At 42.0% G+C, this 27,986-nt stretch overlaps 1 protein-coding gene across 2 annotated transcripts in view; it reads right to left on the bottom strand.

Moving 5' to 3' along the window:
* Positions 1–27,986, bottom strand: part of LOC117432299 (serine/threonine-protein kinase mTOR) — a 79,995-nt gene that overhangs the window by 1,879 nt on the left and 50,130 nt on the right. For both annotated transcript variants that reach the window (XM_059002656.1, XM_059002657.1), the window contains exons 29-54: positions 23,724–23,799; positions 18,295–18,434; positions 15,807–15,907; positions 14,739–14,854; positions 12,320–12,397; positions 12,124–12,231; positions 11,403–11,528; positions 10,876–11,007; positions 9,511–9,626; positions 7,461–7,578; positions 6,452–6,493; positions 5,804–6,001; positions 5,026–5,126; positions 4,455–4,551; positions 4,165–4,263; positions 3,955–4,077; positions 3,394–3,576; positions 3,076–3,210; positions 2,531–2,705; positions 1,644–1,779; positions 1,371–1,518; positions 1,076–1,198; positions 773–855; positions 546–618; positions 305–379; positions 48–183 (exon numbers count right to left, since the gene is read on the bottom strand). In XM_059002656.1, the coding sequence (XP_058858639.1) occupies positions 48–183; positions 305–379; positions 546–618; positions 773–855; positions 1,076–1,198; positions 1,371–1,518; positions 1,644–1,779; positions 2,531–2,705; positions 3,076–3,210; positions 3,394–3,576; positions 3,955–4,077; positions 4,165–4,263; positions 4,455–4,551; positions 5,026–5,126; positions 5,804–6,001; positions 6,452–6,493; positions 7,461–7,578; positions 9,511–9,626; positions 10,876–11,007; positions 11,403–11,528; positions 12,124–12,231; positions 12,320–12,397; positions 14,739–14,854; positions 15,807–15,907; positions 18,295–18,434; positions 23,724–23,799 (3,038 nt within the window). The remainder of the gene's footprint in view (positions 1–47; positions 184–304; positions 380–545; positions 619–772; positions 856–1,075; positions 1,199–1,370; positions 1,519–1,643; positions 1,780–2,530; positions 2,706–3,075; positions 3,211–3,393; positions 3,577–3,954; positions 4,078–4,164; positions 4,264–4,454; positions 4,552–5,025; positions 5,127–5,803; positions 6,002–6,451; positions 6,494–7,460; positions 7,579–9,510; positions 9,627–10,875; positions 11,008–11,402; positions 11,529–12,123; positions 12,232–12,319; positions 12,398–14,738; positions 14,855–15,806; positions 15,908–18,294; positions 18,435–23,723; positions 23,800–27,986) is intronic.

Raw genomic sequence — 27,986 nt, 5'->3', positions numbered from 1 at the left:
CTGTGTTGGATCCAGTCCTGCCTCTTCAGTGGATAGTTAATACTCACTATCCATCAGCCTCCAGTTGAGCAGTGGGTCGTACACAAATGCCTCCAGCACAGCCATGACGCTGTCTCTGTGCTCACGCAACACCTCCATCACTGTGTGACAAGTGATCCTGTAGTTACCATCCAGGCCTGTCACCTGAAGGGAAAGCCACAGTGTCCCAGTGTTAAAATGGGATCACACTCATACCATCCACAGGACTGATTAACACTGGAAAATAATGGGCTGATTTTCTGTCTTTGGAAACCCTTTCGCTCACCTCCATAGCGTTGGTCAACATTCTCGTCAGCCTGAAGGGAATTTTTTCTGGAAATTTCTCTCTCGTCATGGCAACCTGCAAGACAAATTGATTGATTCCAGTTCAGAAAGACATCTTTGGATCTGCTTGGAGGCCACATCAATAACAGTAAAACAGTTTCAGTAACTTTGGTCATTTTTTCATTTTGATACAAAGCAGAAGAAAACACACAATCATAAAAATGATTTAAAAAAAAACTCACCTCAAAACAGTCACCAAAGTCAATGTGTAAGATCTTTCCACTTAACCTGTCCAACATCAAGTTTGAAGGATGCCTAAAGAAGAGGTTTAGAAAGTTACTGCAGCGTGAATATATAAGCAGTACACCAGAACAAAACCATGCAACCCAAGACCATATACATTAGATGGCTCAAACCACCAGGAGGCAATGAGAATACGTAATGGTCACCACAAAATCATATTCCTTACCTGTCTCCAAGACCCAAAATGTAGCCCACCATTGACATCACTGCTAAGGAGCGAGTGTAATTGGTTCTCCTGTCAAACCACACCTGGGGGGAAAATATTGAAGAGTTTTAACACTGTAGTCGATTTCCTAGTTCTAATAAAATGAACTTAGGAGACAGTCCATAGAAAAGTATTTTCAGCATGTGGACAAAAATCATTCCGCTTGTCACTGCTAATGACGACTCTTCTCCAATGACGGCATCTCTTGAGGCAGTGTGACGAGGAAGGGTTAGTGCCATTATCCAAAGGAAAGGAAGGCTTTACCTCAGAGCTGGGGCTCTTGAGCCAGAGCAGCTTAGCCAGGTCATCCCCAGCTGTGTTGTTAACAGCGTGCTCAAACACCTCCACTTTCTGCATCAGAGTTAGGTGGTCGTAATCTGGAGCCATCTAGTCGGGGGGGGGGGGGGGGAGGGAGGGAGGGAAACACATTGTTAATAAAAATAAATATTTATATACAGTGCCTCCCGGTGGTTAAAAACTGATATTGCAGCAAGTCTACATTTTCTCCATCTGCATCTGCTAATTTCCCTGAAGGATACAGAGGATGAAGGAACTGTACCCGCAGCATGATGCGGTGCTCGATGTTCAGAAGAATCTTCTTCTTCTCTCTGTAGTCCCTGATGAGGGCGTGCAGAGTGTCGCAGTGCGGGACCCAGCCAATCAAACCAGAGTTTGTAGACAGAGGAATCACAGCATACCTCTGGATGCTAAAACAAATCCAGAAAACACTGAATCCAGAAGTCTGATTTCACAACGGCCACACCCACACGTTTCTGTCAGTGCTCCTCTCACATCATTACCCTCTGGTAAACCTCACCTCTTCATTTCTTACCTGAGGTTCTTGCGCAGGGATGCAGGGTCGTTTGCCAGGAGGGTGTTGACCAATCCGAAGAGCTGCATAACCCTCTCATCTTGCCGCAGGTCCTCGTGACCCTTCAGCAAGAACATGAACTCGTGGCCATTGCTCCCTGCGGTGGAAGAAAGATAACAGAACAGGTGAGACAAAGGGTGGAGCAAAGACACCCCGACTGCTGTAAACAGGTCATTATACAGAGGACCTATGGGTAGAGACACTTACCGTAGTTTACACTATACAATGCATAGTATGTGCAACATGCTCAGAAAGTGTACTGCATTACATCTTAACCAGCCAATAAAAAAAAAGATTAAGTAAAACCCAAGCTCAATTTGTTTTGCACAATATATACCAGTGGCACAAAAAAGTCCTGCAGATACACATGTGTTGATTGTTTTATATGGATGTCAGCGATCCCAAATTGGATGATGTGCCTTGGCTGGATCATACTGGAGACCCTGTTGGACCCAATCCCAGAGTCACAGACACTGACTGTTTCTTATCTGTGGCTGGGTTGGTCTGGGCTAGGAAGGGTGGGGGGGTCATCTGTCTCCCACAAGGAGCTGCTGTTGAGTGTCATCTGAATTGTAAAGCACTTAATAAAGACTGGGTTTCACCCAGAGTCTCGGACTGAAATCCAGCTTCATCTCGACACGATATTGATGAGAGCTTTAACATGCATCTCTTTGCTGTATTTGCCAAGTACAGTATTGTGTTATATATACACACACTTGTAGAATAAGTCAATTATACTGATTTTTGATGGCATGGCTGGGCATATGGGTTTGCATGTATAATCCTGATCAGTAAGCCTTGCAGATTCAAGTTTAAAAGACTGCCTCTCTAATTGTACTCTTTCTTACCCATGATGGTCAGTTTCCTTGGTCTCTGTTTGGAAGTGATGACTTGTAGGGAAGGCGCTATGGACTGAATGCGTATGATTGGCTGATTGGGGTCATATGTTCCAGGAACTGCCAATTCCAGATCCCGACACATGAGGAGTTTGGGGGACACGTACTGGAGTTCAAGAGAGGTCAACTGGAAACAAAAATGAAGCACAGATTAGAAAAAAAAGGGAATACTTTCACATACATTTTTTTTTACATTGAAGTTCAATGCCATTATCTCTTTTGGAGCAACGTACAGGACTTTTTGTCAGCAGAACCTGTAATTCTCCTTGCCTCCCAAAGACACGACGACAGGGAAGGAATTGCAACACAACTGGCAGAAAGATGCAGAAACTCGCCTGGCTCAGTTGCTGTGTACAGATACAACTTTGCATTCTGTGGTAACACCTTTACAATTATCTATCTACAAAAGTGCCACCAAAAAACTCTCCAAAGACCAGAATGATGGCATATGAATCTGAGATTTATGCGCTGGTATCCTGGGGATCTCTCTGGCTCACCTGCGGCAGCTGCTTGGATATCCTGCGGAAGACGTGGTAGTAGAGGTCCCACGCCTGGGTGAGGTCCTTCACATTCCCAGACCTCATGTACTTCCTGCACCACTCCTGAGCCTCCATCAGGTCCCGGCCGTACGCCTGCACAAGACAGGCAGTGTTACAGTGGCCTGGACAGAGGGGCGATTGCAATGGAGGCACAGTGCAGTACACTGTGTGAATGGGTTCCCAGAGACAGAGGTGATGGGGAAACAACTACATGGAAGACTTATACAAACTGGAGTGGAAAAATGAATAGCATAAATAAATATCAGGCGTGCTCACCTGGTTGAAGGAGGTCTCTTTGAGAGTCTGCGGGCCCCTCTCCATCATGGCGTGGAGCGGCTCCAGCACGGCGAACATGCCCTTGACGTTCCGCTCGCCGAAGTAAAGACGCGACGCCTCCTCCAGACCCTCGTGCCACATCTCATGCCAGAGGATAGCCACTCGAATCAGCTCCTCGCTTACCTGGGAGTGAGAATGAGAGGAGGGGCGGAGAGGGGAGAGAGGAGGGGCGGAGAGGGGAGAGGAGGAGAGGGGAGAGAGGAGGGGCGGAGAGGGCAGAGGGGAGAGAGGAGGAGAGGAGCGAGGAGAGGAGCGAGGACAGAGGAGAGAGGAGGAGAGGAGTGAGGACAGAGGAGAGAGGAGGAGAAGAGCGAGGAGAGAGGAGAGGAGCGAGGACAGAGGAGGAGAGAGAGGACAGAGGAGAGAGGAGGAGAGAGAAGAGAGAAAAGAGAGTTTTGTGTTTTTGAAGTCATGGAAAAAATTTAACCTGGTGCATTTAGGTACAGGTATATCAATAATAATCAGTTGTGTATTCGTGGGTATGGATGGAGAGTCGTTTACCATCATGGCCTGCTGGACCAAGGTATTGCAGTGCTCACACATGTTCTTGAGGATCTTGTTGGCTGCGTTGTGCCGGGCAGTGGTGGTGGACTTGGAGGCTACAGTCAGTGGATAGATCAGCGCCTAGAACACCAACCAAACAGTCAGGATCAATGACTCACAAAAAACAGAAGAGGACTCGATGGCGAGACCCTCTGGGACTGCGCTTACCTGCGGGTGGTATCTGCCAATGTCAGTGAGGAGCTGATGAATGAGCCGTCCCACCAGGGCTCGAGGAGTGTCGATTCGAGCAATAAGCTGAGGGATAACCTGAAACCAGAGGGGGTAGCAATCAGCTCTGTGAAACCCTACCCTCTTCATACCCATACATGCACAGTTCAAATGTTTAAATGAACGAGTTCTCCATCTCTCTAGAATACCTTTCTTCAGAATCCACAAGCTTAGCTGGGAGGTACTGCACAGTATTATATTGTATTGTATTGCATTGCGTGACTCTGTACCTGTAACCAGGTGTCAATCTGAATAGTCTTGATCCCCTCCACCAAGGCTTCATTCACTTCAGGCCAGTGTCCGTAATCAAACCACAATGTCAGGACTCTGATACACAGGAGGAAAAAAAAAAAAAACAACAACATCAGCATGAGACTAATGCATTTCAGATACAAAGAGTTCCTAAAAGACAATGCAACAACAAAGGCATAGAACTTTTGGAATAATAAAAAATATATATATATATATAAAAAAAAAAAATGATGACATTGAAAAATCATCATCATCACCATCAATACAGTTTCTCTTGTAATGAGTTGTCATATCACAATTCAGACACTAGATGTCCACCTCTCTCTCACAAAGTAAACACCCATCTTATGACATAAGAAATCAGAGTAACTCACTAGCTCCATGATCCTTCCTAAACACACTGTGGAATGCAATATTACAGCCCCATTAGCTTTTAGGATGCAGGCCGGTTTGAAGATGAATAAAAGGGGTTTGAAGATGACTCCTCTAGCATGGCTGCCTGACTGGACTGAGCCGGACAGCAGTGTGGTTCCCCGGGGGGGGTCTTACCGGAGTGTGTCCTGCAGGTTGTTGCCCCGGGACAGGGCGATGGAGCGGAAGAAGCCCTGGACAGCAGGGACGGCGTACATCAGCAGGGTTTTGGACAGGTCCTGGAGTGCACAAGAGGGGGCAGAGTGACAGTTAACCTCCAAATAACACCCTGTCGTTTAGTTGATTATTGAAACGCTTGTCTTAAACTTCCTCCATCACATGCTGTGCAGTAAGTGTTCTTAAATAATACGGATTTATTCAATCCGGTGCACTCAGTACTATGAGAAACTGATCTGCAACTTAGTATATCTAACAGAAGACAGAACTGGAATCTGAAGCAGTGGCCATGTAAGCTTCTCCATATGATTTAACCCTGACTGGAGAGACCGCAATTAGGTCAATCCTGAGCCTTTCTTTTGCAGCATAACTGCACAGTGTCAATTGTGCTGAATTACATGGTTGTATTTTTGAGTAACACTACAATATCGTAAGGGCTTAGCTAAAAATACCAAACCTGCTTTAATGGGGACATGACATTTTTCTGAGTAATCCCGGAGTAGGGGGATGCTCCATTGCTGTAAAATGCTTTCGAAAAACCCTTCTTATGGCTCATCCAGGCTGGTTAGCAATTGATCAAACCCACCCCTAACCAAATTGAAACCCTAAGTCAATTTAATTATTAGCTTTCTTGAGACATTTAAATCTTTTCCGGGTTTTGTCCTTCTTTTTCTGAATTCAGACGATAGTCACTAGGATTCCCGATACGAGGTTCCCTTAACACACAGACAGATTCTACCTCGTTGACCTTCTTCTGCAGAGGCGAGGGCGCGGGGCTGTTGTCATTGCTGTCTGCCTCGCTCTCGCTGTTGCTGGCCTCGCCATTGGCGCTGGCTCCGCTGGCGTGGCGCAGCTTCTTCTTGTCGTCCCGCCCCTGGTTCTGGTGCTTGTAGTGAAGGACGGCTTCGAAGTTCATCACTGCCCACGCATGCCAGGCCTGGGACACGGAACAGACAGCATGGCATGACAAACAGAACACACTGCACATTCAGAAAGAATCTACAAGAGGGTGCACAAGAAAAATAGAGTTAAACTGCCATGACACAGACAGTAGTGTGCTGTGGGGCCATCGTCGACTTTCAGATATGTTGACTTGCCCATCGTGACTGTTCCACGTTAATGAGTCACGTGAGATAGCCTGCCAACATCTCACATGCCACTTCTGGTATTGCAGGCATTTTTGTATTTTTTTTGTCCAACCTCAGTAAGCTAACACCATTGTACCACTGTGACAATTCCCAGGCAGTTATTTCTAAAGACATGTTTTTTTTTTCTTATCTCTTTCTCAACCCCATCACCACCACTGTTGCTGGTAAGTGAGATTTAAACACAGCTAATCTTTAAAGGTGCAGCCTTTTAAAAACATGCTATTAATGGAGATTGTTACCTTATAAGCCCATGTTGAAAATACCAGCTCGGAGGGGGTTTCCTGTAAAATGTTATTAGAATAACAAAAACAAAAAAAAAACAAATTTGTAAATGAAGGCGACCCTGCTTTGTGAAGTTACTGAAGGACTAATACAGCACAGAGAATGCAGATCTGTGACCTCCTATTGCAGTAGGTACTGTACTAGGAGGAGCAGGTCTGTCTATTTGTCTAGTTTTAAGGAGGGATACAGTTTTTCTCAGCTTTTCAGTGTAAACAAACTGGACTGTCAATGCGATTTTTGTTTTCTGAACTATGGAATAATGTATTAGACACACTACTGGAACATGCTTCAGTGTGAATTCAAACATGGTCTTAGAACGCTGCAGCTTCCAGAGTAGTGAGGTGATGTGCGTGCGTGCGTGTGTGTGTGTGTGTACAGCTATGGTCAAAAGTTTAGCATCAGCTAGAATGTTAGGATTTAAAAAAAAAAAAAAAAAAAACTGTATGAACATAATTTTATTTATCATGTAATCAATGAAAATCGCAAAAGTCTACCGGAAGCCACAATAGTAGTAAAGTATTTCATGTTTGATTTCTAAATTTTTTCATTAAGATTTAGAAAACTACAAAGCAATATGTAATTCAATATGTTAACGTAACATTATTCAGCAGGTTTCATTTGACTTTATGAAGCTAAATTAGTTAACATTATAGGGTGTTGCAAAACTTTTGGCCATGTGTGTGTATTTTTGAATGCATGTATGTGTGTAGTTTACCAAATCACCAAAAGGGTGTCACGGCTTTCTGTACTGACGCTATAAAAGGTCAAAACATTAAAACGACAAATCTTTGACAATAGTGGGAAAACCTTTGTTTTTTAAACTTCGATGAGACCCATAGCAACAACAATAACAACAAACAAAAGGGTCGACAATGGAAGTGAAGAGATGCCATCGAAGACGAGGCTTCTTCTAAAAGCAGATACAGACAGAGCACGCAAGAGGGCGCCAGCATGTCTGCTGCTCACCTTGTACCAGTTGCGATCGTGCTCTGTGGAATGGCTGTAGTACTTCAGCACCTTGGGAATAGTGCTTTCATTGATTCCCTGAAGGCTCAGCTGCCACTCACCCAGCTTCAGGAAGCATCTGAAGAGAGAGGGGGGAGAGAGAGAGACACCAGACTTTCACCAGACGGAACGCACACACACTCACCTCCCGGCCGCAGGGTCTGAGGAATCTCAAGATTTTCAATTGGATTTCTAAACCCCACTGTGATGTTCTCATTACAAGAAAGCACCAGCAACAGCAGGAGTCCAGAACTACAGCAAACTGTCAAAATCAGACATTTTAGTGCTTAGCAAAACCTGTATACATTGTTTAAGGGTATTAATAGAGACGCAGGGAAAATAACGTCACGCTTCAAGTAAATCAAGTTCCACGCGGTTCTTGACGTTTCCAGCCACAAGGAGCGTCTTGTGTTGAATCGTACAGAGAAAGTACTTCATAATATGAAACTAGAACCTTTTAAAAACTCATTAGGTTTGAGGATTCAGTTACAAGTGCTGCACTACATCCTCAAATATAAAACTCTTTTTAAAGCCATTCTGTAAGCACTCAATCTCTTGCTCTGCAAACTTCACCCTGAGATGGATGTCCCTTCAGGATTTCTCATGTAGCTGAGCAAGGCAACGCTGGTGTAGCTGTACTGTTCACAGAAATGGAACTTTGAGCAGCAGAGGGCTTACAGAGCTTCGTAATGCTGAATGTATCCGAGCTACACAGATGTACATTTACTTTGCATTTAGATATTAACGCTCCTCAGAATATACTCTTTTCCTATGGACTTGAGGGAAGAATTTGGACATTCAGGCCCACAGATCATACATCTGCAGTGTAAATTACACAGATGTCTTGCACATGCTGACGAAACAGGAACAGGTTGGCTCACAATTCCTTAATTAAGAGGAAACAGGTGTATGCGCTTAGGAATCGTGTGCGAGACATTTCCCAGGAAGCCACTTTTAATCATCAAAATAATTAAAAAGTAATGATTTTCTGCTTTGTATTATGAACATGGGGATTCATTTTAGATGGTTAACAAAGAAAAACAATAAATATGGCTCTATACCCAGGACCTGCCACAGAATTGTTTGTCGGTCGTTTATTTAACTTCCAAAGAAGATGGAAAAGCTCTTCATGCAAAGCAAGCTTGCAATAGACCTCTGTCAGTTTTCATTACGATTTTTTGCAATGCATGTTGAGATTTCTGCCAAACAAACTCGCATTCACCTTCAGCTCAACTCAAAGCATTACACATTCCATACATTAAATATGTGCGATTATAAAAATGACCTAATTGGTTATTGTATGGTATATAAGTTGGTGAAAAGGAGGGGACTAAATTAGGACAAGTGGGTTCAGTGCCATAAATGTTTGAGTTAATGATGCTTACCTACCTTTGTAGTGCACGGAGGGGGTCCTGTGTGTGTTACCATTGCAATCTAGACCTCGAAAGACTCTTAATGAGAAACCCAGCGTAAATACAAGACCTTTAAAACGTGCCGCAAGAATGCATGTGGAAAGAGTTTCTAAACTTGACAGCTGCAGAGCCCAGTGCAGTGTAGCCTTCACCCCATTGGGTACATTCCTGGCACAACATCATTTTGAACACAAACCGGGTTCTAGTTAGTAAAGTAGCCTGTGGGATCAATCTAGAAAACATCAAACAGCTTCCTGTGTCCTAATAGTCTGAACTTCCTCACCACAGGGCAACCAGAGCAGCTCTGTCTGTTTGGTACAATCATAAACCTGCCATCGCCAAACTGAGGTGGCAAGGACTGAACATTCTTAGAGCAGGTCCAGTGCTAGTTTTATTTATTTCTATTTATTATTACAAAGCCCACTGAAATCAGACCCATATTAATACTGTTTATTTTTTTCCTTATAATTTCCACCCTGAACATGGACGTTGAGCATCAGATTGGTGCCTGGTTTAAAAGGTTTCAGGGACAAAGTGGCAGGCAGGTGCCCAAGTGTATGTGCGCACCCTGTCAGCTGCACAGTGCTTCACTCGCTCACCTGGCCATGAGTTTGTGGAGCTCCAGTTTGTGGTGCTGCTCCTCAGCTGCTATGGCGTGCTGGGCTTCCTGCTGCATGTTCTGAACAAAGTGCTGCATGTGCTGGAAGGCATCGATCTGATGAGAGCAGAAACATCACCAGACATTATTTAACACCACCCACTTGAGCGCTCAAGAAAAAACAAATGAGAAGCCGTTCGTTACACTGATGAGCCGTCGATTTCTAATGGCAAGCCCAAGAGTTTTGTGTGGACGCACCTCTCCGAACACACACAAGCCGATCATCAAGAAGTCTTGCCAGTGGTTTGATGCAAATGATTTAACCAGGGTTACAAACATCACATTTTAAAGGAATAAACCCCCCGTGCTTACAAATCCAAAATAAGTTGTAGAACTAAACAAATAAACTAAGAATAATTGGCTGTATTTGGTTAAAAGTAATAAAAGAATTCTCCAACGACTAGCTCTGGTCATAACATACTAGAATGCAGTTTTCTTTTGTTTGATTAGAGAAGTGTGGGTTCAGACCTAACAAATACCTGAAATCATGCCTTGGGGGGGATTCAACTACCGCAGCAGTTTCATGATGTCAACACCTGTCAACTTGGACACCTAGAATACATTTCACATTGCCTCCAACAGACACCATAGCAACAGTCTGCCTCAGAGTGAGAAGCTTCATATATCCTGTTACCAAAGCCCTGAGCCACCCAGACTTCCCTGGGGTGTGGATTCCTCATCGCTCAGTACTCTGGGATAGTTGTTATTTCTTTTTACTGGGGAAGGGAACACTACGGTGATGTAATCCTCAACAGACTAAACACTTTGCTAATGAGTGCCGTACTAGTAAAACTACCCTTTAGAGATGCTACTCTGCTGTCTTTAAAACGCCAGGCTGTCACTACAAAGCAAAGCTGTAACAAACTTTGTGTAAGAGCACCATATGGACCATCTATAAATAATCAGCATCTGACTCCTTCTTTTGAGAGCTATGACCGTGATACACAGTGGAGACAAAAGTTTATATCTTCAATAGAACTCAAAAGACATTTCTCTAATTCAAGGGTGGTCAAATGTGGTCCTTCCACTCCTGGTCTTTGTTCCAACCCTGATCTAAATTGAACCAATTAAAATCCAGATCTTGAAGGAGTTCATTATATCATGATACCTGTTAAACCTTGAGTAGAATAGCTCTCCAGGACCAGGACTGGAGACCCCTGATATATTAAAGTTGTGATTGTGATATAAAAGTACTTGAACGATAGGGCTAGGAATGAACTACCTGTACCACATCATGCGTTGATTAGATGTAATCCCATGTTTGCAGTAGACCAGTAAAGTGCACTGCCCCTGGTGTAAGCCCTACCTTGCGCGCGCTCTTCCACATGTGCTTCATGTACGCGTAGGTGACGTGGGGGTGGACAGTCGGCAGGGGGTGGTCCAGCTGTTTAGAGGGATCCACTCCGAGCAGCAGGACAAGGGTCTTGTGAGCCAGAGCCTAAGGGTCAGAAGATCAGGGCTTTACTTACACACCTTTGTATTATCTCTGTGCTTTACTAATAAACAGGATCATTCAGCTTACAAGATTTCCTTCTTGCGTTTTTTAATTCCAAACTGTAAATCACTTATTCTGGTGTCTGCAGCCAATAACTTAGTCAGGCAATATGGCATCTGCAGTAAACGTCTATACTTATAGTTGTACTTTAGAATTCCGATCTAGTGTTTTGAAGTGATGGAGTAGTGTTTCTATTTTATTTTAGTGACATTTTAGTAGAAAGAGCCTTGGCTACCAAGGATTTAAGTAATACTAATAGTACTACTAATAATGTCTTATGGCTGAAATCAGTGTGCTAGAGCTGGTGAGTTTTCATGTCGACATTCCCCTCCGCTCACCAAGCGGCCGCTCCTGCCACAGAGGCTGGCGTATTTGAGCCACGTCCTCATGTCTTCGTGCGGGTTGATAACCAGGGAACGCACCATCAGGATCCTCTGCCAGTCCTCCACGATTCTCTGGCAGCCCTGCAAGCAAGAGACAGTTCAGAAAGTTTAGACGAAACGGAATGACAGGGTCAGAATCGGATTGAGACAGGGTCAGAACTGCTGTGCATCAGAAAAATACATATAAAACTAAATAAAAAAAAAGTTTTTTTATATTATATTTTTTATATTTATATTCTTCATACGCGTATGCATCTGGCATTCAGTGTGTTTTGTCTCATTTTAAAAGGTAAAAACTCCCCAGGCTGCAGGCAACAGTTACAGCATTACATCACATTCTGAGGACCAGCATTATGCAACTGTTCTGCTTCCAGTCTGTCTGGCCTAAATGAGCACATGCAAGTATGGGAATAATTCACAAGAGGAAGAAAACTATAACAAAAGGATATGAAATCGTGGTGAAACTAAAGGTCCATGTGGACTGGACAGGGCTACTCTTTCTCCACGCCTATCCCAATGTCTGCAAAGGGGGCCAGTACCAACAGTGATGAACTGTGTGAAGGGTTTGTCCATAGAGAGCCTAGTTAAGACCATCACACCAATTTCACTTCCGACTCCAGGGCTGAAAGGTGCATGCGTTCTCCTGCTGCCCCTCTCTCCCCCTGCTCCCAGTCACCTGTAGCCGTTCCCACCAGGTCTCCCTAATGATCTCCCTTCTCTCTGGGACCAGTTTGTACTGGATCACCTCCTCCAGCTCAGACAGCATCTGACACGACACCATGGCCTAGAAACAGAAACACACACAGACAGCATGGTTATTATTTTGGTTATTAATTTACAATGTTGCTCCCCTGGCAAATCTTTCTCCTCACCCCATAGGCCCGACTGTAACTCTCTCCAGCCATGGCAGTCAGCTCAGCATCCAGGAGGTCTCTTGCTTTGTCAATACACTGAAATAAAAATAATTCAAATGAAAAATGTGATTCACGAAGATGATTTTACATCCTATTTTGCCATGCAGTAGAATAACTTCTTTAAAAATATGTTTAAAAGCTGAAAAAAAAGTGTTGATATTTATGAAACTGTTCTAGACTGTAAAAGCCCTGTCTAAATAACATGAGAGGCCTGGAGCCCATGTACACTGTATGTACTATTATTGATTTCCATGTATCTTTCTTGTCTTGATGCTGTTGTATTCATTTGTTGTTCTATGACCACCATAGGAAATCTTTCCCATACGATCTGTACATGTTTAGTTTAAATGGGGGCATTTAAATACAACGTGAATGAAAAATAGATAAACAGCTTTAGTTTTAGATAACATCTGGGCCTTTTTTTTTTTTTTAAAACCCTACTGTAAAATAATTTCATGTTTGTTTAGCTTTTTTTAATGTAGGTGCTTCGAGAGCCACCTGGTGTGGTGGGAGTCTGGTTCGGGTGCCTGACAGGTATGAATTAAACACTATGAGACATTGTAGAAAGTACAGATTCCTGCGCACAACGGGCTGTCATGTTACATTACATTACATAGTACAGAAGCAACACACTTCGTACGTGTGGGATGGAGGCATTCATTTGAGGTGATTAACGCCAGACTCTGTGTTTAACATCTGCACAAAGTAATGCAGCATGGGTCCCAGGCCTGTCTGCCTCTTGCTGGCCATTGCATACCAGACATTTTACTGGGAGCAGTGAAACTACCCTCACCTGTCTGGGAATCTCGATATATAGATCATACCAGCTGAGATCTGGATGCAGCTCCATTACTTGTATTTCATATTACCGGATTAAAGTTGGTGTTGTTACTATAGCACTGTATCAAAGGGATTGTGGTACATTGTGATTGGGGTTTAGGGAGAAATAACCCAGTCTGTGTAACTTCAGGAGTAACCAAAAAAATGTTTGATATAATAGTCCCTCTTTGAACGCATGTTTTGTTTTGTGTACTATGTTCACAGTCCAATTAGTTCACAGTCCAGATTCATCATAACAAGCCCAGTCAGGTAAAAAGCTCCTGCGATCTATGGAAAATACTTTGAAAACGAATGTACGGAACACGGCACCTTTAAATGATCATTCCTGTTTACTTAAATGCACGACGAGTAATTTAGAAAGACTTTTATCACCCTAGGCTTTCTTTTCAAAGACATGCAAGCATGCACGCAAGCTCATTATGTTTCTACGCACTTGCAAGCACGCAACTCTAGGAGACTTTGCAAGTTTATATACCAATCAGTATTTATTTATGTTTTTTTTATTACATTCATTATTATCTAATTATGGTTGCAGACTAGGTTGGTTATAAAATGAGCTACTTCTACAGATGTCTCCACATATCCAGTTTTGGGCAGTGTGGGATAGAACAAATGGATGATATACACACTTTGTTTTTTTTAACAAAGACATTCAATCTGCTCAAATCTGCAGATTGACTCGGTTTTGAATCTGTCAGTTTATCTCGATCATACGTTTTACAGCGTTAATGATCTGTGTAGGTTTGCTGTGTACTTTTGGTTCTTTCTCACTTCTTAACAGCGCACACCTGGCAAATGCGTTCCTATCTGTATGAAAGTTCCAGAGCGGGGTGCCAAATACCTGCCCAAACGAGTACCCCCTGCTCCAGTGATGACAAATGTGGACTTCTGCATTTAAACATGCATAGAAAAACTCAATGCCCTTGCTCAGCTTCATCGCAGAAGAATCTTACACTTAGGTCATTCAGTTCAATATGCAATACCATAATTGGCAGCTCATCTGATCCAAGTTATATGCTGAAATTTTAATTTTTTTATTTCATCTCCAGCTACAAAATGTATAAGAAACTCTGGTGCAGATTTCTTTCTTTCTTTTTCTAAGCAGTCATAACGTAGTCAGAGAAATTCCTGCCTCCTGTAAAGAACGTTCCATTTTCTTGTTTTTTTTTTCTTCTTAAAACTTAATATTCTTTTATTTCAAATACACTAAAGAAAGCAGCAAAACCCGTCTAATCCAAGGATTTCCACTGCCTTTAGAGCATCTCTAAAGGCAAACAGATGTACACTTCATGATACTTTTAAATGCAACAGTGTGCAACTTCCATCAGTAATCCAGTACCGAGCTACTTGCATTCCACAGGGATCTGTGAGGAGGAAGTTTCACTTCTGAGCACAAAATTCTTCTGGACCCAGATGAGGCGGACCGAATTGAAATACAAAACAGTCAAGTTAAGCACATAAGCAGAACCATCGGCCTACGAGGCTTCTGAAACAAAACAAAAGTCACCGATTGGATGAAAATGCTGCTGCCATGTACCTGCTGAGCCAATGAGAAGAGATCCTGATGCAGAGCCAGGACTGCCCTATAGAAAGCCCCATCGTGGGTGTCTCTGGGGATCATGCAGGTGTACTCTTCCATACTGTCCCAGTGGCCTGCAAGCAGAGGGATACTGATTAATCACATGACAGGAGGGGATTGCACTGGCATATCATTTCGAGTTTAGACACATAGTGTTACAATGGTCGCCAAATTTAAAATCTAATGAACTGGGGGGAGGCCAGCAGAGCTGACTTCACCTAAACAGCTGCCTCGCAATTTAAAATATCAGATTGCACCTGCTATGATAAGCAATATTAAATGAATCCCAAGGATATTGTATTAGCATAGCTGCATGAATTTAAAGAAGGTGGAATATCATGCTCTGTCCTCCCTGGACTTTTATACTTGACTGGAATTGAATTGTAACGCATCGTCTAGAACATGTTTTATATTATTGTTGTTGATCTTGGATTTTATTCGACTCCCCTGGAGCTAGAAAAAACAGGACTTCAAATCTCAGCGAGATTCTAAACTTGCGTTAAAAAAAAAAAATGAAATCCAATGCCTGTCTCAGTCCTCCAGTTCTCTTAAATGCAGCTGCTTTGACAAGGAAAACAACAGAAAAACAAAAAGCATCTGCTCTTTATAAAAGTAAAAGAACCATTCAAATAGTGGCTTGCCCAGTCTAATGATTACTTCATGTACATTTGGAATGCTACGGGATATGGTTTTCTGCATCATAGAAAGTTAAGATCTGGTTACTTTCCTGTTAAAATAGTTACAAAGTGTATGCTCATGAAGGTATCATTAAAAGCTGCTGCTGTATTGGGAACGCTGTAGACCTGACTATTTATCCTGCAGTGACAATGTGAGCTTCCAGATACTGCCCAGGAAACCTGCTTTCTGCCCTGTCTGGGACACCCTCTTAGGGGGATGATGGAACAAATTGTACTTCTGTAACAAGGAAGATCACAAACCACCAATCTCAGCAGCTAGATCTGAAGCCGTGACCTGCAGAGGTGGAAGGCAAGTTAATAGAATGGGTTTCATGGCAGAGCAACGTACCCAGGCCCCAAGCAGCTGCAGCCGCCATGCGGGCCATCTTAGCTTGAGTGTCCTCGCTGACCAGAGCCCATTCCTCACAGCACTGCTGATGCAGCTGACCCCTGGAAAAACAACCACCACAAAACGCATCCTTTAAAACCAGAAATGTTATTGATAAAGTTAACCCAAGACACTACAAATTTAACACAGAGAGAAGAACAAGAGGGCATGAATGGAAGGTGAGGAAAAGTAAGTTCCGAACAGAAAGCAGGAAGCACTTTTTTTAGTGTCATTAATGCATGGAATAGCCTACCAGGTGAAGTAGTAGGATCTAAAACACTGGGAACATTTAAAAAAAAAAAAAAGACTAGATTCTGTATTTTTAAATGAGACCCCCCCCCCCTCCAGGGGACAATGGTGTGCTAACAAGGGACGAGCCTTGATGAGTGAAATGGCCTTTTCTCATTCACAAACTTTTCTTATGTTCTTCATATTTACATCAGCAGCGACCTTTAAACTCCACGCAGCAAAGCAGTCTTCAAAAGAACCTGTTCGCAAAGTGGGCTGCATGTGCTGAAAAACTAACAAAGACTTTTGCGATTGCTTTGAATTTCTGATCACATGACGTTAAATAGAATATCTAAAATGAATGTTCATTTCCCCTCCATTGATATTATATATGTCGGCAGTAGCCAGCAGCCCTGAGCATGGTGTTTTTCATATGGGCTTGACAGCTGGTAAAACACTTGAGTGCAGTTCCAGAAACCAGAGTTAAATAAACCCTCTGCAGGTACTATTACTGCTGCTGCACGTACAGGGTCATTGCAGGGAAACTGCAAGCAAGTGATTTCAGGGAATCTCTTGCTCACATACTTATGTACAGTCATACCAGCAGTCTGAGAGAATGAAATAACTATTCACTGATTTACCGTAGAAAAGTACTTTGTAATGTCACGTTGCTGAAATATATCAGACTAAATCAGCGTGGCTAAATCACAGCTTGGCTGGAAATATTAGTTGCTAAGAGTCAAATTGTCTGTGTTGCTGTTCTCCCCAGTTTTCTATCATTATATACAAGGAAGCGAATAGACAGTTTAAGGGCCCATTCAATAAACTTTTAATCTGTGAATATGTTTTAGGAAATTATGCATTGAAGAGCAAATGTGGAGAAATGTTTAGACTATTTAGACTGACTGAGCACATCACGAATAGTTTTCACAGTTTTAAATCCTCAGAACCTTTATTTATTTGGGTCTGAAGGCACACCGTCAGTGCTGTGCACACAAATTTACAAACGCATCTTTAAAAAAAGACTTACTGGTACTCAACAATATTTCTGCTGTCAGTAAAAACAAAATCAATTAGAACTAAAACGGATGCATTAAATATGGCAGGGTAAAAAATGGTATGGTGTATTTACTGCCAGCTCAGGAAATTGCAGCCAAGTCTTAGCATAGTGTCCACACAGTTGACAGCCTTAGAAACAGGGTCTGTATCTCTGTTTACTGGTACATCATGTTAGCATATTTCAATTTAAATTGCTATTAATGCAGAAACCTTTGGGGGGATGCTTTCATGGCAAATTAACCCCCTTTAGCAGCATCCTTTTACTTAGTAATAGCTAGCTGCTGTGTAATCACGGAAACACCTGAAGGTACAGCACAGCTATGACTATAGAACACGAAATACTGTACTACTATTATGGCGTCCGGTATGCTTTTTTGCAATATCATTTTGCAGTTTCTTTGATTGCACGATGTTAAATAAAATATCTAATTTATGTTAATAAAGTTTTTGTTTTTTTAATTCTGTCTCAATCCTAAAATTCTAGGTGATGGGGAAACTTTTGGCCATAGCTGTACATATCCGGTCTTCCTAAGCTATAATGATTTCTGTTTACGTGAATTTGCTTTTTCACTGTACCATCAAAGACCAGAACATCACATTCTATATGTGCAGCGTGCCAATAAAGTGTGAAGAGCTACAAAGCAAAGTCTTTTAAACAGACTGCTAGTGGCCAGATCTCGCAGGCATGCACTGCCTGCCTTCATTAGGCTCACATTCCACAACCAACTGCTTCAATCAAGGTTTATCCAACTCAATTTGGCAAACAAAGTTATGATCCCAATCGTCAGCTGTGCGTGCCACTGGATGATAGCATTATGCAAGAGTGCTGGCACAAATCAAAAATCACCCTGACTCCGTCAACACTTGACGGATCTGTGTTTTGCTCCGAGCGACTGTTGCTGTGTTTACTTTCCATGAGTCAAAACACAAAATTAGATCCCTCCGAAGATGAGATATTATTTATAAGAAAAACAGCAATTAGGAGCCAGTTTTCAGTAATTAACATTCGTTCATAAATGTGAACCATCAGTTTATGTTTATGTTGTCTTTTAAGGAGGTGGCAGTTGTGGAGCAGCTGGCTTTATATTTATGCCATTGCAATCGTCTTCCTCCGCTTGTATAGAAGTAGAACTGGTTCACGCTTGAATCCTGACCCACTCACCATTCACCCAGTGCCTCCAGGCAGCGCATTCTCCCCAGCATCAGCTCAGGATCCTCCTTGTTCATGTCAATCTTCTTATCGTACGCCACCAGAGCATCTTCCCATTCGTGTAGCTTCTCATACCAGGTAGCCTGGATCTCCTGCGGAACAGAAGGGTGTGAGCATGAACACGCTGATAGCACTACAAACCCATTCATAAACTCAAAAACCAGACGCCATGAACACATTGATAGCACTGCAAACCCATACATAAACTCAAAAACCAGACGCCACGAACACACTGATAGCACTGCAAACCCATTCATAAACTCAAAACCAGACGCCACGAACACACTGATAGCACTGCAAACCCATTCATAAACTCAAAACCAGACCCCATTCATTTTAGAGATGAAGGTCAAACAGTAAAGCTGCATGCAGTACATCAATAATTAAACAGACATGGTGGGGGGGGGGGGTTGCTTACAATACCTTCTTGTACAGCAAAAGGGGAGTGCTTTCCCAAAAGAGCGTGATTTTTAGGAGGCTGTTAAAATGAAGCAGGCTTAGATGAAATAAAACCTTCCCAGTTTTACAGCCCTAATTGTTCCACTCTTCCCTGCAAGCAGCCCAGTCAGCAGCAGCACGTGCCTGACAGTAGTGGATCATCCAAGATAATGCATCACACGTCACATGGCTTTATTAGGACCCCGTGCTGTTCCTTTACGATGATGTCATGTTCAGAACCATGGCAACGGTGTAAAGAGGGCTTCAAGGGCAACCTCCCCCCTAACCCACACACAATTACCTCAGTAGTTAACCTCCCTTTGAAGTTTGACACAAGGTGGCCACTAAATGATTATTTCTCCATGTAGACACACACCCTGAGGTGTCAAGATTATTAGTTTTAATTTTGGAAGCTGGGAGGGAGAATGCATTTGTGATCCTTTGGTTTTTAATATTCAAAAGTGTTGTTTTACTTTTTAAAAACCTGTTTGTATCCTACATCTGCTGGTGAACACTTTTTGACTGAAACCACCATGTAATCCTTGGTAACCTACACGATCACCATAAATAACTGGTATGGAAAAGCAACAACGGTTTCTTGGCCAGTTTACCAAGGCTTCACTTTAGAAATGGGATTCATCAAGCCAGCCCCTAATACCTCCACTGAGTCTTTAAAAAAATCTTTTGACAAAAAGCTAATTAAGAGGCTCCTCTACATTTAATTTTGTGTCATGTATTAGTCATGGGCTTAACCTTGAGCAATTTCTATGCATGCATGAAAATGTGTATTGATTGGCACAGACCCCTTCAAACTGGGAGCTCTTGGGTTCCTAAACTCTTCCCTAGAGCAGTCTTAAAGGTTATTGTTTGTTTATAAGGAATATCCAGGGGGCAGATTATGATAGAAACCTGCTCTGATACTATAGGGACTAAAAGTTGCTCATTGGTTCCATTAATCATGGTGGAGAAGAGAAAGCCAACTGAAAATGTTCCACATGAATTGATACAGTGGTCTGGTCCATAAACAATAACATCCAAGTTTTGTCTGAGCTGTGTTTTAGTGAAATTTTACTGGGCTTTTTTGTGTTGCTTTGTGTTGACTTAATCATTACATCAACTTAAAAAAAAAAAAAAAAAAAAAAGTTTGTCATCCAAAGATTCGTTGCTGTTGTCCTTTTAGCTTAAACAAGTCAACTTGGTTGAAAACTCCACAATACAATGTAATAGCAGGCAGACGGGACCCTTTGAGGATATATCCTGTTTGCGGTCACCTGTTTCGTTAAAGAATCAAAATCTTCCCTTTCTGACATTCTAGGAGGATGACGTCAATTTTAAAAACGGTTTTCCGACTCATAAATAAAACGACAATGTCTGTCTCTCTATGACCCCACCGTGATCCGAGATGACCTCTCAGCTGTCTACAATTTGACTTCATGAGGAATTCACAGCAATAAAACCTGGTCTTGACCTCGGTGGCCCTGTAATGTGGCGTGCTCAATCTCAACCAGTGATGTAATGTTTTGCTTTTATATTTTCATGAGCCATTGAAGTTCCATTACTAGCAGTATGAAATCTTTACCAAACCTCAAAACGCAGGCTCTGCTTTTAACTACGCAATAGACCACATCTAATATAATCCCCTGCCTACCTGCGAGACTTATAAACATTCTGTCTCAACCTGACTATGCATGTTCATGTATCAGACACGTACGTAATACAGTACAGCTGCCACCTTTTAAGACGCAAACCTAATTACATTTTTATTGAGTTTAAAGCCAAGCCGAAGAAATTGCTGCAATTTAACTTTAGTGGTGCCCAGTAAACAATGCTCCATTTGGTTACAGTAACATACTTACTCAAATTCCCATACAAAATAAAAAAATAAACTAAAAAAAAAAAAAAAAGCTACTCATGCATCTGCATATTGTGTTCACAGAAAATGCTGTCCATTTGGTCATTACTGTTTTATAAGAACCATTTGTTTATATTGGACTTCTATTAAAACAATTGCTTATAAATATACCTCTTTTTTTAACCCAATGAACAGCCCAATTTAGATAAGGAGTAAGTGTCCAAGTATCCATATGCACCAGACATTTGGAGAAATGTTTAAAAAAGAGAAAAGGCTGACCTATCTTGTTTCATAAACTGACCCCAACACTTCAGTGTCGCTACATCACCCAGTAACCTAATTCACACATTTATTTGTGCTTCCTAACTTTGCGTGTACAGCATCTGGTATCCCTGCCTGCAAATCCTTTAGTTCTTGATAACTCAATATGCATAAGAAGAGATCTTTCACTGGATTACCCAATCCAGAGCTCCCTAGGCTGGGTAGACACAGCAGGCACGTTTCATCTAGGACATGCTGTCCAATTTCCACTGCACATTGTACTTCAGAACTGAGCCTAGAAGACCCAATACACAAAGAACATGCGCAAGAGCCCAACTTCATGGAGTGCTGTGCTCAACAAACATTTCCCCATTGAAAAACAATTTTCTAAAACCGCTATTGGAAATAAATAAAGTATTTGCATTTAGGGATATAAAAGCAACATTGTTTCGAAGTCTTGATTATGTTCTAAACAGAAAGCAATCAGGTTTTATGGCTGTACCGTGCTTGGTTTTTGGGATAATTATGGGAGTTGGATTCCAATATGTTTTTTTTCGCTGCGCCTCATTACTGCCTGCGAATGTTTTCGCAAAGCTAGTGGGGTTCCGCAGCAACATGTCAACAACCCCAAATGATTTACAATAAGACCATTTGACGTCATTTAAAAAATATCTGAAAAAGCTCATTAAAAAAAAAAAAAAAAAGAAGTGTACACTTAATTCATTCGCAATCCGTGTGAATGCGTAAGAGAGAGTTTGTAAATGCAAATTCCCTGCCGACTTCAGCTATTCTGGTATCGCAAACATAAACACAGACACCCGCTGCTTTATCCAACACTCAATACAGCATGCCTAATTTACTACAATTTATTTTGCATTGCGTAACAGGTTTTCCAACAGAAACGCCAAATCACAAAAGCACCCCCCTCCCCGATACTGGTCAGCCACTATGCTTCTTGTCATTGAAAAGACATAGAAACAACAATTTGTTACCTGAGATTACAAACCAGCCTATTATATTAAATTGCTTTTAGCTTCTGGTGATCTCAAACAGTCCTCGATGAAGTTTAAAGGCAATAATAATAAGACTGGCATAGACAACAAAATACACAACGTGATACATTATCAAATCAAGGTATTGTCCCCAATGACACTCAGTAGATGCAGCAAAGCCAACAGCTTGTAATCCATTCAGAAGCACTGCAGCGAGTGACCTGCCCATGTCTTCACTCTCTGAGGGGACTGAGATGGCGTACAAGCACAGTGACCTCATCAGACAGCTATTTCACAGTCTGAGAAACCAGACCCTCACAGTGAACTCACACAGCGCTCAGACTGCAGCGTGTCTCTGCCTAATAAAGCCGTGAGCTCCAGAGCTCCCCAAAGGCACAGGCAGGTGGCCTGCACCCCCCGGCAGACACAGCCGCACCGAATGCAACACATTGCACAGATTCTTTCCACTCTTCAAAGGTTACCTGCTCCGTTACTCTCCCACAAAGCTTCAGCTTTTACATGGAAAATGAGGAGAATAATGAACAAAAGGCTAAGCATGCCCCAGCTTTTCAATACTTGCATAACGAGACCACAGAAAAATTAAGCGCACTCCGCTCCCCTCAGGTAAAATACAAGCTAGTCAAGGTTTGTCCATAATTTGTTTTATATACAGTATCATATTATATATATATATATATATATATATATATATATATATATATATATATATATATATATATATATATATATATATATATATATATATATATATAGATAGATATAGATATAGATATATATATATATATATATATATATATCTATCTCACAGGGTGCCACAGAAATGTTATACTGCACCCAGCTCTAAGAATTGCCTTGGCTGCTAATTCTTTTTACAGTGTATCCCTGACAGATAGAAGTCTTAATCCTTACATACACATAAGTGTTGGTGTCTGGGGATCACATATATTCTTTATTCATTATGTCCCTCGTTGCCGTTCTTCCCAGAGTTTACAGACCTTGAACCCCTTTGAAGATTTAAAGACTTACTAGCGGCCAGAACCTCATTACAGGCAAGTCAATAGGAATTAGTCACTTAATCACAGAATATATAAAATGAACACCATATCCTCCATACATCTGGCCTAATTCAAATGAGCAAGAATGTTACATTAATTTTAAAAACATTTACAGTACAAAGTTAATAGGAAACAAACACATATAACTTTCCACATGTGCAGTTTGAGCCCCGCATTAAAAGCTACAATTCAAGAAACTGAAATAAATGTTTTGTGTGTTGTATACACTGCAGCTCCGATTAAGGAAAGCTGCTTGTCAGCTCCACATGTCTGGAAAGGCTACAACAGTCCTTGTGTCGAATAAATCAATCTCAAAATGATCCCTATTTTTAAAAGGCAATTCAATAGTCCATTGCCCTCTGTGCTAAGTTAATCAATTCCCTGTTGCATAACAGTACACTTTGTCACAAATGTGAACTGTGGCAGTGCTGTTCGTTATTCAGACATTTTTGGTTTGAATGACATTTTCTTTACAGCCTGGTCAACCCCAGTATATAACACAGTGTGAAGGGGAGCATTAAGACATAAACCCCTTGTCTTTCCCTTGGTGTGAAGGCTAACTCTCGGGCCATTTGAAATGCTCCCACTGCAATCCGAGAGTGCTCGACATTGCAGAGTAAAAAAAGTGATGGAAAGCAGACAGGTTTCCTGATCACAGCTGCTGATACAAACCCACTGGATTCAACTGGAACCCTTCAAAATCAATAACGAAGACCTTCACAAGCCACGTGCAAACAGGTATGGTTTTTAAAAAGCACCTACCAGCTCCCCGAAGTGCTTCATGGCATATTCCAGAACACCAGCTGCCGCTTCTGGTTGCTGCAGCTTGTTGTTGATGCTGAAAACACACACAGACAAAAGAGAAGACTGCAGTCAAACACAAGTCATACAACCAACACTGAACACGCAACCCACTGTGCCCAGGCAAGACGTGATTATTCAAGTACTCTCTCCAGAAATGGGATCCACATTGTGCTAACAAATTCTGCTAACTCTTTTTGTTTTGGGGTTTGATGAATGTGGGGGGAACTTGTCCTGCTGTTGTGGTCTTTACTGATCACTTTCTTCTGCCATCTGTTTCAATTTTGTGTGCTACTTTTCATTATACAAGACCATCCTTCAAAAGGATTTATGTGAATCACAAAAATGCCAGTTTGGCCAACTGCAAGCCAACTTCAGTACATGCAGCGCTGAAGAGAATGTGGATTGTATCAACCTGTCAGGAGTCCTGGGTCACTGTGTGAACATGCCTGTAAACTAAATCCACCACCACATAAACTATGGAGGTACTTTGACATTGCTCTTCAGACACCACCATTTCAAACTGCAATTATCACACTGGCCACCAAATGAGCTATACAAACAAACAGACTGGTTGCTTCTCATATAAAAAAAAAAAAAGGACCGATACTTTTATCAAAGTACATTACAAATACGACCCGATAACACATTTCATTTCTCATGCAGAAAAATAAATCGTCCGTCGTCTCTTTTTCAGTCCGGGCCAGGATCCCACTGAATACAGATGAAAAATTCTACATCTGGAACAGCTCTTGAGCTAAGAGGCCTTGTTGTCCAAACGCAACGGTGCACCCCCGCTCGGCTCTGTACAGACACAACGTGTCCATCTGGTAAAAATGTAACTCTCTGGCAGTCTGAAGAGGAAGAGCTAACCACTTAACTCATAGGAAATAGATATTGCTTGGGTCTTCGTCACTGGCAAGGCGGCAGGGTATGATACACGCTCCCCCCCCCACTGTCTGCAGCGTGGATCCTCAACGGCGCGGTCTGTAGCCAAAGCCAAAGGCAAGGTTGCTTCTGGTTTCTTGGCACGTCATTAAAGTGCCCCCCCTTGAAGTGATTTATGGCTTCCGCATCTCTCAAGGATGAATACTTCAGGTGAGCCTCACACTTTGGCTTTCAGTTTCCAAGTCTCAGTTCCAGCTCCGAGCTATTTCCAGTAAAACTGGGCAAAGTCCGAATGGAAAGTCTTGGCACATTCTGTGATGGGAAGGTTTTTGAGAAATGAGTCGTTTCAGTCCAAGGTTAAGGGCAAACAATTGCAACGCAAGATTGACACACAGGAAGAGACACAGACGAGTCACCAGGAGCACTAATGCCATCAATATGGGAATAATCTGATTACACCTCAACGGTCAACTCTCAAGTAGGGCATAGTAGATGACTGGAGTAAGAAAGTAGCTAAGGAACGCATTAAAGCATTGAAAATTGGGTCCTTTCCAATATTGTACAATTACAAAAGCCATTCTATTTAAATTTACAGGGCTCAACTTATCTTTTCATATAGCACATTCAGATACCTCCAAATATGTACCTTTAGAGGACATTCATCTTGAACCAAACAAAGGAATTTCTTTGCTGAGTGAGTTTAACAGAGGAACGGAGATTCTCACGTAAATGATTTGCCATTTTACTTCTCAATAGTCTTTTACCACATAGAACTGAACTGACTGGCATGTGCTTTTAAGAACATGCCAGTCTTTTCACAGAATAGAATGCTACCTGTAGAATCTTATAGAACACAGTTTAACCAGATCCCTCTTGTTTGGTTGGTTATTATAAAGCAAAAGATTCTATTTGAATGCTCTAATGGAGTGGAAGTGTCTTCTAGGCGTAGGCTCATTGGGAGAGGAAGGTTTATCATCATTACTAGCTAATAATAATGAGGAGGAGCAGGGTCTCATGAGCACATTAAAATGAATGTCTTGTGGCATTAGTATCTACGCTTTAAAACGAGATTCAACACTATTTGGAGGAAAGGAAATGGTCACCAAGGTGGGATTTCCTTTTAAATATAGACGAGTGAGAGACCTTTACAGATCTGGTGGTGAGCAATCCAGTGTGGATCTGTCACCAACGCAAAGGCAATCCCCCAACCTCCTGCGAAGCACAGCTGTCGTGTCAGCAAGATTTATGACTTTTAAATATACCGGTGTCTCCCTCACGTACACTGTAGGGAAGTCAGAGGGGTACAGCTACCGCTGTCACTCAGACAGAAAGACTACAGGGGAGGGGGACAAAAAAAAACCTTCGTGCCCTGCCACTTCATCAACTCACAAGAGAAAGCAGGGCCCTGCCAGAGCTATGCAGCCTCGCTATGAGACAGGCCCCCAAAATGTCTGAAAAGACCCCTTTGTTCAAATGAATTCATGGTGCCTTGAAAACCTCATTATACACTTTTTTTTTTAAACCTCTTTTCTATTCTTGTATTTTACCCTTTTTTTCCTCCTGCACTCCATTGACATCTTTATGTTTGATTGAAAAGCTGGGTGTCACACAAAAGGAAAACGGGGGTTAGTGAAGCTAAGCGGGGCGAGTCAGCAGTTTCCCACAACAGTCGCTCTCCTCGCCCCATGCCTGCCATTCCTCTGCAGACCCTCAGCAGAATAAAGGGTCTGCAAATCAGCCTCAACAAGCCACAGTGGCACAGTTATACTCTGTGCTGCTGGCTGAATACGGCATTGTTTTTCATTTGGTACCTATCAGGATTAGCGTCACGTTCATAGAAAATTCAATTTTCATGAAAGCCTTTGCTACAGCATAGACTGCTTTTTAAATGTATTCCAGATCCCGATCAGGTTTCTCCATTCACTCACAATACTTAACAATGCAATGTTAAACAACACACTGTTTTCTTTTTCTTTTTCTGCCCTCCGCAGCAAAAACCCGCTTTTGGAGTTTTGTAAAGAGGAGGACTCCCTTACTGACTTTATTCACCTTCAGAATTTGACCTTTAAAATAAATCATGTAAAATGCAAAGAGTTTTGAAGAAAAGGCAACACAGTTTCTGCTGCCCACAGTGACCACACAGGACATCCTTTGTGTTAGCCGTGGCATTCCCCAATACCAACAGCAAAACCTACATGAATTTAAATGTGAAATATCACTTCCAGAGCTAACATATAACCCTATGTTTGAATGACCTGTGACCTTCTGTTTGTAAACCAATCAAGACAACCCACTGTGTGTGGCGTAGGCTTATCCCTGGGGATTTATAATTTATATCTGTGATTTGTTTTACCAAGAGGAATTTCTGCTTCTCTGTAATCTACATGCTTAAAAAAGGATGGGTTTCTCCACCTTCAATGTTCCGCAAACAGACACAAGGCCAAACCAGCTGGCTTGCCTCTATTTTCATCACCTTTCAGAGGTTCAGGATTCATGTCCTAGCATGTGGTAAGCCAACCTGCACACATACTCAATTCTAATGTTACATGTTGAAGTTAACTCTCCCTACTGCATTGGGTATGAGGGCGATTTTACTGTAATGAAGACATTAGCTAATGTTAAATGGCGTAAGGATATAACCAAACAGCTCTGCTTGATGCTGCCGACCATCCAAGCACATCTTGAAAGCATTTTGGTTCTAAGAGAAGGGCACCATCCCCACAGCACAATAAATGCGTTTCCAGCGGCAATATTAGAACCCGCTTCCTAATGGAAAAGGGATTTGGAGATGCCGAGGTGTTTTTTTATTCATGGCAAGGTCGCACGGATTTGCTCTCTGAAGATGTGCTTGAGCAGGAGCCCCTGTAATTCACTGTGACAGCTGTGAAACAGGGTGGGATATGCACTTCATTATCCTGCTTCCTTCTTCTGAACTAGATAAGCTTTTCTTTCAAACCAGTAAAAAATAAACCCCCTGCTTTCCCTTTTTAATAGTTGCAGGTAAAACCCTTTTGACAACTGTATCCGACAGCTTGTTGTAAATGTAATAAACAAGACTTTTTGCTGTAGAAGTTTGTATACCGAGCTGAAGTCCTTTCAGGCAGAATTAACATGGCCTCTGGAAACGATTGAGATTGCACTGAACAAGTGGAAGGAATTAATTATATTATTTCTCAATAATATTTGATCACTTAAATTAAGCGTTGAATAAAATGGTCCTGTTCTATATACTGTAAAGCCACTCTATTTAATTTTACAAGGCTGGTATTTCTTAACTTCAATAAAAAAACATTAAGTACATTTGAATTCCTCTAAAACATGACTCAAATTTAAAGT

The sequence above is a fragment of the Acipenser ruthenus genome, chromosome 27 (assembly GCF_902713425.1).
Source record: "Acipenser ruthenus chromosome 27, fAciRut3.2 maternal haplotype, whole genome shotgun sequence".
NCBI classification, from domain to species: domain Eukaryota; kingdom Metazoa; phylum Chordata; class Actinopteri; order Acipenseriformes; family Acipenseridae; genus Acipenser; species Acipenser ruthenus.
The sequence above is the reverse complement of the archived record's forward strand: the minus strand, read 5'-3'. Positions and strand labels throughout refer to the sequence as shown.